Source organism: Hyaena hyaena, unplaced genomic scaffold, assembly GCF_003009895.1.
Source record: "Hyaena hyaena isolate Hyena2069 unplaced genomic scaffold, ASM300989v1 scaffold_355, whole genome shotgun sequence".
NCBI lineage: Eukaryota > Metazoa > Chordata > Mammalia > Carnivora > Hyaenidae > Hyaena > Hyaena hyaena.
The window spans coordinates 818,751-832,287 of NW_024080986.1; the positions used below are offsets into that span (position 1 = coordinate 818,751).

A 13,537-nucleotide genomic window follows, 5' to 3' on the forward strand; every position below is an offset into this window, starting at 1 on the left:
TCAATGGAGCCAATTAGAGAAGCCAGAAATAAATCCACAATTATATGGCCAATTAATCTTCAACAAAGGAAGCAAGAATATGCAATGGGGAAAAGGAAGTTTCTTTAATACACGGTCTTGGAAAAATTGGACAGCCAGATATCAAAGAATAAACCTGGGCCCTTTCTTACACCACCCACAAAAGTAAACTCAAAATGGATTAAAGACCTAAATGTGAGACCTGAGACCCTAAAAGTCCTAGAAGAGAGAATAGGCAGTAATTTCTCTGGCATTGGCCATAGCAACATTTTTCTGGATATGTCTCCTACAGCAGGGGAAACAAAAGCAAAACTAACCGAAAAGCTCCTGCACAGCAAAGAAAACAATCAACAAAACTAAAAGACAATCTACTGAATGGGAGATATTTGCAAATGACATGTGAGATAAAGTGTTAGTATCCAGAATATATAAAGAACTTATACAACTCAATATCAATCCCCCCCCATAACCTGATTAAAAAATGGGCCAAAGACATGAACAGACATTTCTCCAAAGAAGACATCCAGATGGCCACCAGACACAAGGAAAGATGCTCAACATCACTCAGCAACAGAGAAATACAAATGAAAACCACTATGAGATATTACTTCACTCCTGTCAGATGGCTAAATTCAAAAACACAAGAAACAAGAGGATGTTGATGAGGGTGTGGAGAAAAAGGAACCCTTGTGCACTGTTGGTGGGAATGCAAACTGGTGAAGCCACTGTGGAAAACAAATGGTAGTTCCTCAAAAAATTAAAAATAGAGCTATCATATGATCCGGTAATTCCACCACTGGATATTTACCCAAAGAAAATGAAAATACTAATTCTAAAAGATACAAGCACCCCTATGCTTATTGCATTATTTACAGTAGCCAAATTATGGAAGCAGCCCAAGTATCTATTCATAGATAAATGGATAAAGAATATATGGTATATTGATAAAATGGGTTATTACCCAGCCATTAAAAAGAATGAAATCTTGCCATTTGCAACACCATGGATGGATATGGAGTATATAATGCTAAGTAAAATAAATCAGTCACAGAAAGACAAATCACATATGATTTCACTCATATGTAGAATTTAAGGGAAAAAAACCAAATGAACAAAGAAAAAAGAGAAAACCAAAAATAAAACAAAAACAAAACAAAACCAGACTCTTAACTATAGAGAACAAACCAATGGTTACCAGAGGAGAAGGGGTTGGGGAAATGGGTATAGTAGGTGAATGGGATGGAGTACACTTATCATGATGATCACTTATTAATGTATAGAATTGTTGAATCACTGAACATAGGAAACTAATATAACATTGTATACTAACTATGCTGGAATTAAATATGTAAATAAAAAATAGGGGCATCTGGTTGGCTCAGTGGTAAAGCATGTGACTATTGATCTCCAGGTTATATGTTCAAGCCCCACACTGTAGGTCCAGAGATTACTTAAAAATAAAACATAAGGGTGCCTGTTTGGCTCAGTCCGTTAAGTACTGCTCAGATCATGATCTCACAGTTTGAAGTTTCAAGCCCTGAATCAGGCTCTGAAGAGCCTGGTTTGGATTCTCTTTCTCTCCCTCTCTCTCTGCCCCTCCCTGCTCATGCTCTCTCTCTCCCTCTCAAAAACAAAGAAACAAATAATAAAATACTTATAAATAAATAAAATGTAAAACTAAAATAATAATAATAATTTAAAAAATGAGATTTGTTTTGACATTTGGGGGCCCAAATGAATTGTCCAGGCATGAACCACAGACATGGAGTTCAGACTTCCAACACACCATGGGCGGGAGAGACTGCACTGTAGAGTTTAGGAAGCATGTTTGGTTTCCAGGGAGGAAAGAAAGTTCCCAACGTAACAGAACAAGAGAATAGTATCTCCTTTCTGAGCACAACATTTATATTCATGTACATATCTCCTAACAATCTCCCTCCTTAGTGACAATCAGGTAATATTAATTCTGAAGGGGAAAAGTAGGATGTTGTTTGTGAATCACTAAAAAAGAAGTTAAGGTCAACCTGGAAGTATAATGGTTTTTACATAGCAAAAAAAAAAGTACTAGAAATTCATAATCACACTAAAATAAGAGATATCTGTAAACTCATTTTTCATATCAGAGTTTATGCAAGCATTAAAATTTATTTTCCATTTTAAATCAGTGGCTGTTCAGGGAGCCCTTGCACTACCCAGTAAGGCAAATGAACACACGGGAAGAATCTGTGACATACTCAGTTGGTAACTTCATCAGGTGAAAGAAATGTTCTCTCAAGGCTCACAATGAGATTTTTAAATCTCGTGTTTGAGTGATTTTTTAAATATATACTATTTTTAAATTGTTCTGAGCAATGTTTTTGTGTCTGGAGAAAACTAACGAACTAATGGTGACAGGATAGACACCATTTTTTCCAATATCTTTGTAATCTTTATTTTAAATTCTCTTTTTTATGTTTCCCTTCAAAGTATGTATTTTTATCCTGACATTGCCATTCGATTATTAATTTTAATTTTCTTATCCTAGCTTTGTCTAACGTTATAGATGTAAATACCTCAACAAACTTAAAGTAGAAGGAAGAAAAAAAATCGCTGATGTGATGCCAATGTGCCAACAGAATGGTATTTATACTTTGTAGTCAGAAATGTTACAATGAAATTGTCTCTGCTTGTGATCTCACATTATGAAGAGTTCTGGGGGTCTGACAACTCGCGACATTATGATATACTCCAGTTACACGGTTAAATCAGACAGCTAGAGCAGAGTTCTCAGCAGGGCATAAGGAAAGATTTATAGACATGGCAAAAGAACACTTTGCCTGTTCCCTTCTTTAAATAATTATGACTTTCCATGAATCTCTTTCTAAATCAACTCCGGAATGACAAATATCTGGGCAAAGAAAAGGCCACAAAAATATCACTTACAGGAAGCACTATCGAGGTTTTAGAAGCACAGTATTGAATTCTCTGTTGCACGTTCTGCATATGATACATTATGTGGGATGCTCCCTGCCTCTCCACACACCATATATTTCTCCCATTATCATTCAGAAAGAACTTAAAAAAACTCCGTCTTTCTGTCAAGTTCTTTCTCTTCTCAATACCACAGGTCAAGGAGAAAATATTTCAGTGTATTTCTAATTGAACAAGTTGGGGGGAAGGGATAAAAATATTTGCCTAATTGATTACCTGGTGTGAGTACTCTCAAAGGACGTCCCAGGATTCTGAGGAAAAAAAAAAAATATAAGTATATCTGGATGTCTTGTTCATTCAACACTGAAGATTTCCAGAAAGTAAAATTTTTAAACACTGAGTTTTTTTAAATGCCCACTTTTTTCCAGTGAAGGGAACAAGAACCCATGTTTATAGGGCATCTGTTTTGCAAGAACCTTTCTATATATTTTATCTGTCAACCTTTATAGCAGTTTCAGGAGGGAAGGGATATCAGCTCCATTTTACAGATAAGCACAGTGAGTTCAGACAGATTATGTGCTCAAGACCACCTGGCTATGTGAAATTGCCTCCTTCAGTTAAATAATCACTACAAACCAAAATTTCCATTTTTTAAAAAAACAATGTATTGCATTATATATAAAAACTCCATAATTACCATTTTAAACTACCTAAATAACACATGAATACTATTTTAAAAATCTATGAAAAAACAATACAGAAGTTAACTTTAAAAAGTAACATGTGGATCTAACCTGTTGTACTCCCCATTAACCCTATCGTCTTCCCTAAAAATAACTACTGTTCACAGATGTATATCCTCCTAGAGTTTTTCAATGTATCTTATAATTTTATGTAATTTTAAGTCCTATTATGCCTTATTTTTTCGTGACTTAATAACATGTCTCAGAGCTCTGTCAACATTGAGACACTTAGCTTTATTGCTCTCAGTCTTCGCTCCTGAAGAGTTTACCATGATACAGATATACCACATTTTCGTTTTCCATTCCACAACTGATGGACAACATGTTATTTTATGGGTTCTTTAACTTTTCTCTAAAGCATCTATCTTGTGCTCTGCCCAATTACCATGTCCAAAATGAAATTTATCACCATCCTCCACATTGCTAATCCCTGTAGGGATATATGTTCTGTAGGTCAGCACTACTGAAAGCATGGGCCATGGACCAGTGACGGTCTGGGGATTATTTGAACTGGTCCATGAAGTAAGTACAGAAACTGAAAGCAAGCATTTGGAAACTTTCACAGCAACCTGACAATGCTGCAATATCAAACCACATGAGCCTGCTTCTAGTAATTCATTTTTACTGTATTTTAAAAAGTATACAATGAATAAAAAAATGTTTTAAAACACGAATCCTTTACCATAGAGTCTGAAAAACACTGACTGCTGCAATTTAGTGAACAGCACTATTATACAACCAGTCACCTCAGCTGGTAATGAGGGCATATGTCCCTGACCAAGAATACACAGGCAGACAAGCAGAAGAAAAACCAAGAGAAGCTTTCTAGAGTTTTCAAACTCTTGTCTCTACTGCCCCGTTTCCTATCAGGATTAAAACATGCCAATTTTCTCAATCTCTTAAATACCTTCTCTCAATTCCATATGACCTCCCCCCTCCTCAACTATTTCCCTCTCCTTCTTTCTCTTCATGGTAAGATTTTAGTTAAAAAGATTGGGGGAACATCATGGCCCCTTCCATGATCCCTGTCAGGTTTGATAACCCACTGCAATGTGATTGCTCTTTAAAAAATTTTATTTTGGGGAGAGTGTAAGTGGGGAAGGGGCACAGAGAGGGGGACAGAGGATCCCATGCAGCTCTGCACTGACAGGCTGACAGCAGCGAGCCTGAGCCCAATGTGGAGCTCAAAATCACAAACCAGGAGATCACGACCTGAGCCGAAGTTAGACAGTCAACCGATTGAGCCACCCTGGGTGCCTCTGCAATGTCATTTTTCTTAACTTCTCTGTGGAAAATCTTAATAGCCAACAATAGCTTTATTTCTAAACCCACAGTTGACTTCTTCCTTACCTTACCGTCCTCTCTGCAACATTTAATATCATTGACCAGCCTCTTCTTCTTGATAATCATTCTGGCCAATGGTTTCTATTCCAAATCTGTGAAGTAAGCTGTGAGGTCATCTGTCAACAGATAAAGAAGATCTAAGATTGCTCTGGTGGAGATTAAGAGAGGGCAGTGTCTACAGAAAATAGGCAGGCAGGCAGTGTTGAGAGCCTGGGTCAGTCTGGAGACCATCAATGTAGAGTAGCACTAACTGCTTCTTTTTGTTATTTTCTCTAGTGAATGCAGTCCTGGGTGGTTGAATTAACCCAGAGTTTATCTTCAAGGTGGTGGCTGAAGCCCATTACTGTAGATAAGATCTCCCTAAGGATTGCATGTTGAATGAGAAGCAAGAAGGACCAGGGATAAAATTTCAGATAATGTTTAATATTTAAAGAGTTGGCAGAAGAAGTGTTTACTGATGATGCCAAGGAAAAGTAGTAGCCAGATAAAAGGATAAATGTAAAAAGTAGGGCCTAAAAATTAAAGAGACTTTTAGAGAGTAGAGATTGTCAACAGTGGCAACTGTAAACAGATTATGCAGGTCAAGGCAAGGAAACACATGATTGAATGTGCAAATTAATGTCATTAGTGATTTTATCAATAGTAGCTTCAGAAGCTGCCTGGGAAGTCCACACAACTACAGCTTTCACTGAATTAGACACAATCACTGCCTCTTGCAGCACTGAGACACATACTAGTAGCCATGGTATTCCCAGAGCCATAAATTATACGACCACAATTAGTGGGCAGAAGCAAATCTCCCTGGAAAAATTCTTCTATGCATATTGCCATCCCAAAGGCCTTGACCTGAGAGTGTTATCTGTCATCATCTACTCTACAGCGTAAAACACCCAAGCACCTCTGTGGAAATCATTCAATCAAGGCAAAATTCTTCTTACTTTGATAAAGAGAAAGAGCAAATGAAAAAGCTGATATTGCCTATTGAGTACAACCCCCAAGCTCTGTCTGAATTGATTTCTATGCTCTCATGTCTGATTTTTCATAATTTTCTTCTGTCTCTCACCTCTCTAAGACTTTTTACTTGCCTCCCTCCAAAAAACTCCCCAAAACAGAGAAAGTCATATGACACCAAACCCTTCTGAACCAACCTGAGAGTTCTTGTTAGGAAAAAAAAAAAAAAAAGACTAATCTCTTTTAGCTCTTTCTCTGCATTTCCATCTGTATTTCTCATTCCAAAGGATATCCCAAGAGCCCTCCAGGTTTCAGCACATGTATCATGTAAGTCCACGTTGGTCCTTCCAACCAGAAAAGCACTCAGTAGAAGGAGTGCAAATTTCTTATCATTCAACTTGAGACACGTGAAGTTGGGAAATTGTTAAAAGACCAAGAGAACTCTAAGAATCACCCCTCAATGTCAAAGGCCATTTGGTAAAGAAGAACAATCTCCTGCTCTTTCAGAAGGTACTAAGGGACAATCATGTTCTGAACGCCATGATGTTAAAGATGAGACAGGAGAAACTGTTGAACTAGATGCACCCCCTGCTCTATTCTGATTTAGCACCATGGCACAGATGACATTATGGGTCCACCAAATTCCATTTTCTACTTATCTTTCGAGGGTGTGATAATAGCTCCCTATCTGGCTAGCTAAGTTTCAGTTAGATAAGGCCATGATTCTCATTCTGGACAAGGAGCTGTGAGCAGCAGAGGCAACGAGGCCTGAGATAGGGCCCCCCTGCCCTGGTGAAAGTGAGGTCCTCATGTCAAGATAGTAGAGAGACAAGTTCCAAACAGTTTGGTTGGCTGGAACACCATATGGGGGACAGTCATCATTAACAGCCTCCCAGCTTGCAATCAGGCTTTTCATGGGACAAACTTTTGATAGTTTAAGCCACATGATTTGGGGTTTAATTTGTGATGCTACAGTAATATCTTTCCCGTCTTTATTAATGTGAACATTATATAATTATAGACCTCACTGGGATTTTTCCCCCTAATTTCTTCTTTTTGGAGATGAAACTAAGGCCCACTGAGTCTGTATGACATGTCCAAAATCACAAATGCAGGAACATTTAATGCAGGTCTCCTTATATTTTTTCCACTCCTCTGTTGTTTACAAGAAGTAGTATAGGGGTGCCTGGGTGGCATCAGTTGGTTGAGCATCCGATTTCAACTCAGGTCATGATCTTGTGGTTCGGGGGTTAAGCCCTGACAGCTCAGGGCCTGGAGCCTGCTTGGGATTCTGTGTCTCCCTCTCTCTCTGCCCCTCCCCTGCTCTCCCTCTCTCTCATCTCAAAATAAATAATAAACATTAAAAAAAAGAAATAGTATAATCTAGAATGTTAGAACAATAATAATATACACTGAAAGCATGCTGTTACTGATATGTTTAAAACAAATAGGCACACTTGGGACACCTGGGTGGCTCAGTTGGTTAAGCATCCGACTCTTGATTTCAGCTCAGGTCATGATCTCATGGTTCCCAAATGGACACCAGTGTTGGGCTATGTGCTGACACCTCAGAGCCTGCTTTAGATTCTCTCCCTCCCTCTCTCTCCAAACCTCCCTCAGCTTGTTCTCTCTCCCTCTCTCTCTCAAAACAAATAAATAAATAGACCAAAAAAAACCACTGTTAGAAAAATAGGCACATTTATATACATGTGCACAATGAATACATATTATTAAATATATGTGTGTGTATAAATGCTGACACATATAAGAGACCTTACAGGTATGAGAAGGTTGCCTCCTTCACGACTTTGTAGTGTCTTTCACACAACACATTGTAATTTTGTGCCACTCATGTTAATAATGACAATAATATCATATTTTTGTTTTAACAAAAACATGCCTTAAATATTACATGTTATTTGGTGTTTCCTTTGTTACTGGTAAACAAGGAAACTGAAATCCAGGAGGTAAAACAATATTCCAAGTTCATGCTCTCAGCTGGTAACAAAAGCAGAGCAAGAATTCTGCCCCTTCCTGTCACACCAGATTCTTTGTATTGTGCTTAAATGATTCTTTCAAGTTGAGAAAGTAATGAGGAAGGAAAGAAGGGTTTCTTCCACAAAAATGATAGGACCATTAAGAGGTTAAATAAGGAGACTAGCCTGATGAGAAATGAGTAGAGAACTATGATGGTGAGGAACAAATTATATAAACTGCTCCTTAAGTATTCATGAGTTCAGATGATCGGTGGGAGGGTAATTTGTGAGAAGAGAGTAAGTTGGTCATCTTTAGGAATTCCTTATTACTAATATCTGCTAGGGGTTAGGAACAAAGCAAAATAATTTAAAGAGATTGCTGTCCGTTACATAAGTCTCTCGAACTCCTCAGGGAAAAGATGTGATGAAAATAATGTCATTCTAACTCATGTTTTCCCTTGTGGTTGAATAAATCATTATAATAAATAATCTCCCACCTTTTGTGCCCACATGAGGTCTCTGAACAAGGCTTTCCTTTTTGGAGTGTTTTTATCTCCTTCCCTAATGCCCTAGATTCAACCGACCCTCTGTTCTGAACTTTGACTCTAGTCTGTAAGTGAGGCTCTGAGGTCCCTGTGAGAGATTTATTTGATTTGCGACAGTCAAAGAGCAGTGAAATTCCTCCTGAAAGGTCTGCTTGAAAGATATTATTACAAATGACCTCATGTTTTATGAAGTATTCATCAGAAAAGTGAATATGTATGTGTACATGGACGTAAATTCAACAACCATCTTCCATGGTAGGGGTCGAGCATGAAAGATGAAAAAGTCCATGCTCCTACTCTCAGTGACCCTGCCCACATAGTTTCCAGTTTCTCTCTGATAATTAGCTTTAACTTTATCTTCACTGGTCCACCAGCAGAGGCTTTTTAGAAGTGTTATGCCCAGCTGAAAGCAAATGGAGACCTCGGGGACCATATAATTACTCAGTACCTATTTACTCCCATCTAAAGAATTGCTTATTTGTCCACTAAAAAAAAAAAAAAATCACCTCAGCATTAAGGTATCATGAGAAGGCTGAAAAGGAGGCAACACACGGTTAACCCTCCACTGACAAAATTAGGCATCTAGCATTGTCTCCCACTGGTTAGCAATAATCATATCCTCCTCAGTGTCTCCACAGTACTTTAGGCATATTTTCATTACACATTATTTTGTTTTGATTTATTCACCTGCAGAAGTGCCTCCTATGAAACTAGACATGCTTTAAGGTGAGAGAACGCTTCGTATGTATTTATAGACCCAACATCTACACCAAAGTTCCAAATTTGTTTGTTTCAGTAAATGAATGAATTGCTATGGAAGCAATGATTCGACAGTAGAAGAAAGGATCTTACAGATACAAATAACATGCACAGAAAGTAAGAAAGCCAGAATCCAATCTGATTCTGATTTTGCTGGTTGATTTATATCTGTCCATCTTTTAGGGGGGTCAGCCTCTTGTGATACTTCCCCTCTACTCAAGGGAAATATTTCTCTGGATGCATGGAAATGCCTATTCTTGGCTTGGGAAATAAGGAGTAAAAACCAGACCTTTTGTAGAAAGGTGGTAGCAGGACCCAGAAAGATGGTAGCTGATAAACTCTGTTCTCTAATAAAGTAGGAGAAAAGGTCCTCTCTGACTAACCCAGCCAGCTTTGACTCATCATATTTTTCAAGAGGTGGAAACTGCAAGCAGCAAGAGAAAAGAAGAGATAATCTTGGAGTATGGGATTTGTGTAAATCTGGAACAGAACAGAGAACAAATACAAAGACATAGGAAGTGAAAATCAAGAAGCCTGACCACCCTGGAGAACAGCATCCAGTGGGACTCCCTCTAGCTTGATGGCTGTTGTGTTAATGCGAAAGTTCAAGAGGCCCCCAAGTAAATGTCCAAGACCTGGGCCAGAAAGACTTCTCTGCTCTCCATTTCCTCGTCCTCAAGCTGAGTATCATCATACCAGGCACTTACTCACATGGCCAGTTAACAGGGTGTTTGCAGTATGTCTTTAAAGCCCTCAAAGGAGGGATGCTGTGGGTTGCTCAGTCAGTTAAGTGTCCAACTTCGGCTCAGGTCATGATCTCACAGTTAGTGGGTTCGAGCCCCGCATCAGGCTCTGTGCTGACAGATAGCTCAGAGCCTGGAGCCTGTCTTCGGATTCTGTGTCTCCCTCTCTCTCTGACCCTCCTTTGCTTGTGCTGTCTCTCTCTGACTCTCAAAAATAAATTTAAAAAATTTAAAAAATTTTTTTAAAAAGCCTCAAAGGAAAGCAGTTTTGTAAGAGAAAGCTGTGGGGGTCTATCTAACTTCCTCATGGTTCCTGTAACACGCAGTGCTTTTTTACAACTCACTTCTCTGGGTTGACCTTGCTTAGCTTGTATTATATTTTAGATAAGCCCATCTATTAATAATTTACTCATTTCTCATTTACATTATGTTATGTTTGTTTTTTTAAGGAAGTAAGAGTATTGATTTTAATTTCTATATCATGAAGCAAATTATTTCTGACCTCTGTATGTACAGAAGATATGCACTTAAGCTGCAACTCTTGCTAGTCATAAAATGCCCTGCTGAATCATGAATATTAAAGCAAATAACTTTCCATCTTGGGGCCAAGAGTGTATGCTTCCATAAAAAAACATTGAGTCCGTTTAATTTTAAGTAAAAAAAAAATTTAATTGAATCATACAGAAGTTGAGAAAAATTTTAAGGGGAATGTAAGAGTTTAACATAAAAATAGCCAAAAGTTATTGCCATAATTGTAATTTTGTGAGAGGAAACATATTGAGTTGGAGTCTTCCATTCTAATTAAAAGAACTGTATTTTCCTCAGCAAGTGTAGTGTTACTTTAGTGATCACTAATCATTACCATCCTTTTCCAGAATATTTTTTGTCTAACCACCCTGTAGAGGTAAGGGAGAGATCACAGCCTTGGAATTACCCTTCACGTATACACATACAAAATAACAAATATCTCTGATCTAATCAAAATTTCTTAAGTTTACTTTTGCTCCTAGCTCACTATTTAATTATTATTTAAGAATTTACATACATATGATATTAATATATATGTGATATCAATACTCTTTCCTTCCAAAATTAAGGTTTTCCTTAATTTTTCCAAACTGACTCTTTCTAAAATGTTTCAGCTAAAAAAAAAAAAAGGAGGTTTAAGCTAGGTGTGGAAGGAAGTGTGGATGTGCCATGCCAGTGGGAAAAAGGCAAAGAAGGATATGGTGGAGGTGGTGGGGGAAGGTTCTCTCTCCTAGGATCTCTATGAAAGTAACAATTTAAGAGGGGTTAATTACAGGTTTGATTTGCAATAGAATCCAAACTCTTAGTATTTCGTTGACTCTTTGTTCATATTAGAATGCCACAAACCAAAGCATTTTCAGAGTGGTAGCATTCAGACATATATTGATGCTGGAGTAAACAGTCATTACCCTCACCACTGCTTTCCTTCATGTTGGAGCATACACTGGCCACTACCTTTCACCTTCACCTATCCTTACAGTCTATCCTGAACAATGTACCTGGTTGCTTATACATGATCACATTTCCAATTGTTTTCTTGCCTCCCCAGTACTACTGTCAACTCCCTGAGGACATGGTGTCTTTCTACCTGCACCAGGAAATCCACCATCAAGTATGCCTCTTCATATTCTCAGCTTCTACACAGTGCCTGGTACATAGCACATATTAAATATGTTTATACTTAACTGTATTTTAAGTATAGTTATAACAATTATCTCTCCAGTTATAATAGTTGAATAGAGGTATAATAGTCCAAAATACACCTGAAGAATGATTTATGTCATTTATCTAGAACCTAAAAATGATGTTTGCATTTCAATCAGCAGATAGCAAGAATACAGTTTAGGTCTAGAAGGGAAAGTTATCTATTCCGTATGGTTTCCCACTAGAAAAACCCATAAAGGATCATCAAAACTTCTGGGACAGGCATGAGTGTACCTGGCTTTCCTTCTCCTCCAATTTAAAAAACACGACTAAGCAACTGTAGAGGACAAATGAATAGCAAAATATCAGAATTTGTGTTTCTTGGCATGATTCTCTAATGTGCAGTTTTACACATTCGTCTAGTTGGTTGTTAAACAATATTTGTGACAGCTAATCGTTTTATTTTACTTATTTATTTTGAGAGAAGGAGAAAGCGCAGTCAGGAAAGGGGCAGAGGGAGAATCCCAAGCAAGCTATGTGCTTGCTGTCAGTGCGGACCCTTGCATGGGAATCGATCTCATGAATTAGGAGATCATGACCTGAGCTGAAATCAAGAGTCAGACACTTAACTGACTGAGCCACTCAAGCACCCCAATAGCTAATTGTTTTATCTTACACCTGACTTAGTTGTGCCATATAGTCATTAAATTCTTGTATCCTTAAAAATATTGAGATAAGGCATCAGTGAACATACTTCTAAATGTTATTATATTCTTATAAAAATTAATTTTATAGTTATATAAGAAAAAATCAATATATGCTTGAAATAAGGCATGCCATTAATATTTAGACACAACAAATTTCATTTTCTCAATATTGAACCACTTGGCAAGATGGCTTATTTTATATACCAATATTATTTTCTTTATTTCCTAGAGGTAAAACTATACAGAAAATTATGTCATAATCAATCAAATAAGATAAGAAAAATATATTAAGTGTGGGTTATGAAGGAAAATATGCTTGTGATCCACCTCCATTTAGATTTATTGATATATAATAGATATCAAATAACTCTAAATGGTTGTCTAGTGATGTTAGTTACATTTTGGGGCCACACTTTATCAAGTTGATTCTTTACATAAGAATTTTACTATCCAACCAATAATGTTATAAAGGGTTTTTCTCTTTTAACTAACAACAGTTTATTAAATACTATGATCAAAGCCTGAGCAATTCTTGAAGTTAGGCTGAAGATGTTTTCCAGAATTCACATTTCACACGTAGCTAGAATTTTTGTGTGACAGTCAACTCTTGAGACAGAAGGAAATCAAGGAATCGTATTTAGCAGCTGTGTTCACTTTCAATTCATCAAATTTTCTAGATAAATGTAACATTGACCTGTAGAAGTAAATTTTCTTATGACTTTGGTAATCTTCAATATCTTGTTCCATGTATATTTTTATATCGCTTCTCTCTTCTGATACAAGGTTGAAGTTCATGTCCAACAGTTTCTCCCCTCTTCCTGGCATTACATTCACAGCACATGCCTCCACCAGCTTTTGTGTAATTAAACTTGCTTCTCTTGACACTCAAGCAGAAACCATTGAAAATGTACTGGTAACTGTTGTGTGGATGAAAAAGGCCTATTTGTCACCATTCATTGTGCTAATTCAGCCATGATGAATTAACAGAAATGGAGTATTTTCCATGTTTCTACTATGACTCCCCTTAAGCCTCAAGGTCTGAAGGCTGAGATAGGGTGCTCAGTAAGAAAACAGTATGCATAATTCTGGAATACTTAGCAGCACTTTGCAGTCTGGAGCCCCAGTGGCCCAGATCTGATTTATCTCCATGTCAGACCTGTTTGGCATTAG

The 13,537-nt window shown here is 37.5% G+C and overlaps 1 protein-coding gene across 1 annotated transcript in view; it reads left to right on the top strand.

Annotated features, from left to right (window-relative positions):
* The first annotated feature begins 4,142 nt into the window (after positions 1-4,142).
* The window catches only part of LOC120243733 (dapper homolog 3-like), a 52,810-nt gene continuing 43,415 nt past the window's right edge, over positions 4,143-13,537 (top strand). The window contains exon 1 of the mRNA XM_039249964.1: positions 4,143-4,193. Within this exon, the coding sequence (XP_039105895.1) occupies positions 4,143-4,193 (51 nt within the window). The remainder of the gene's footprint in view (positions 4,194-13,537) is intronic.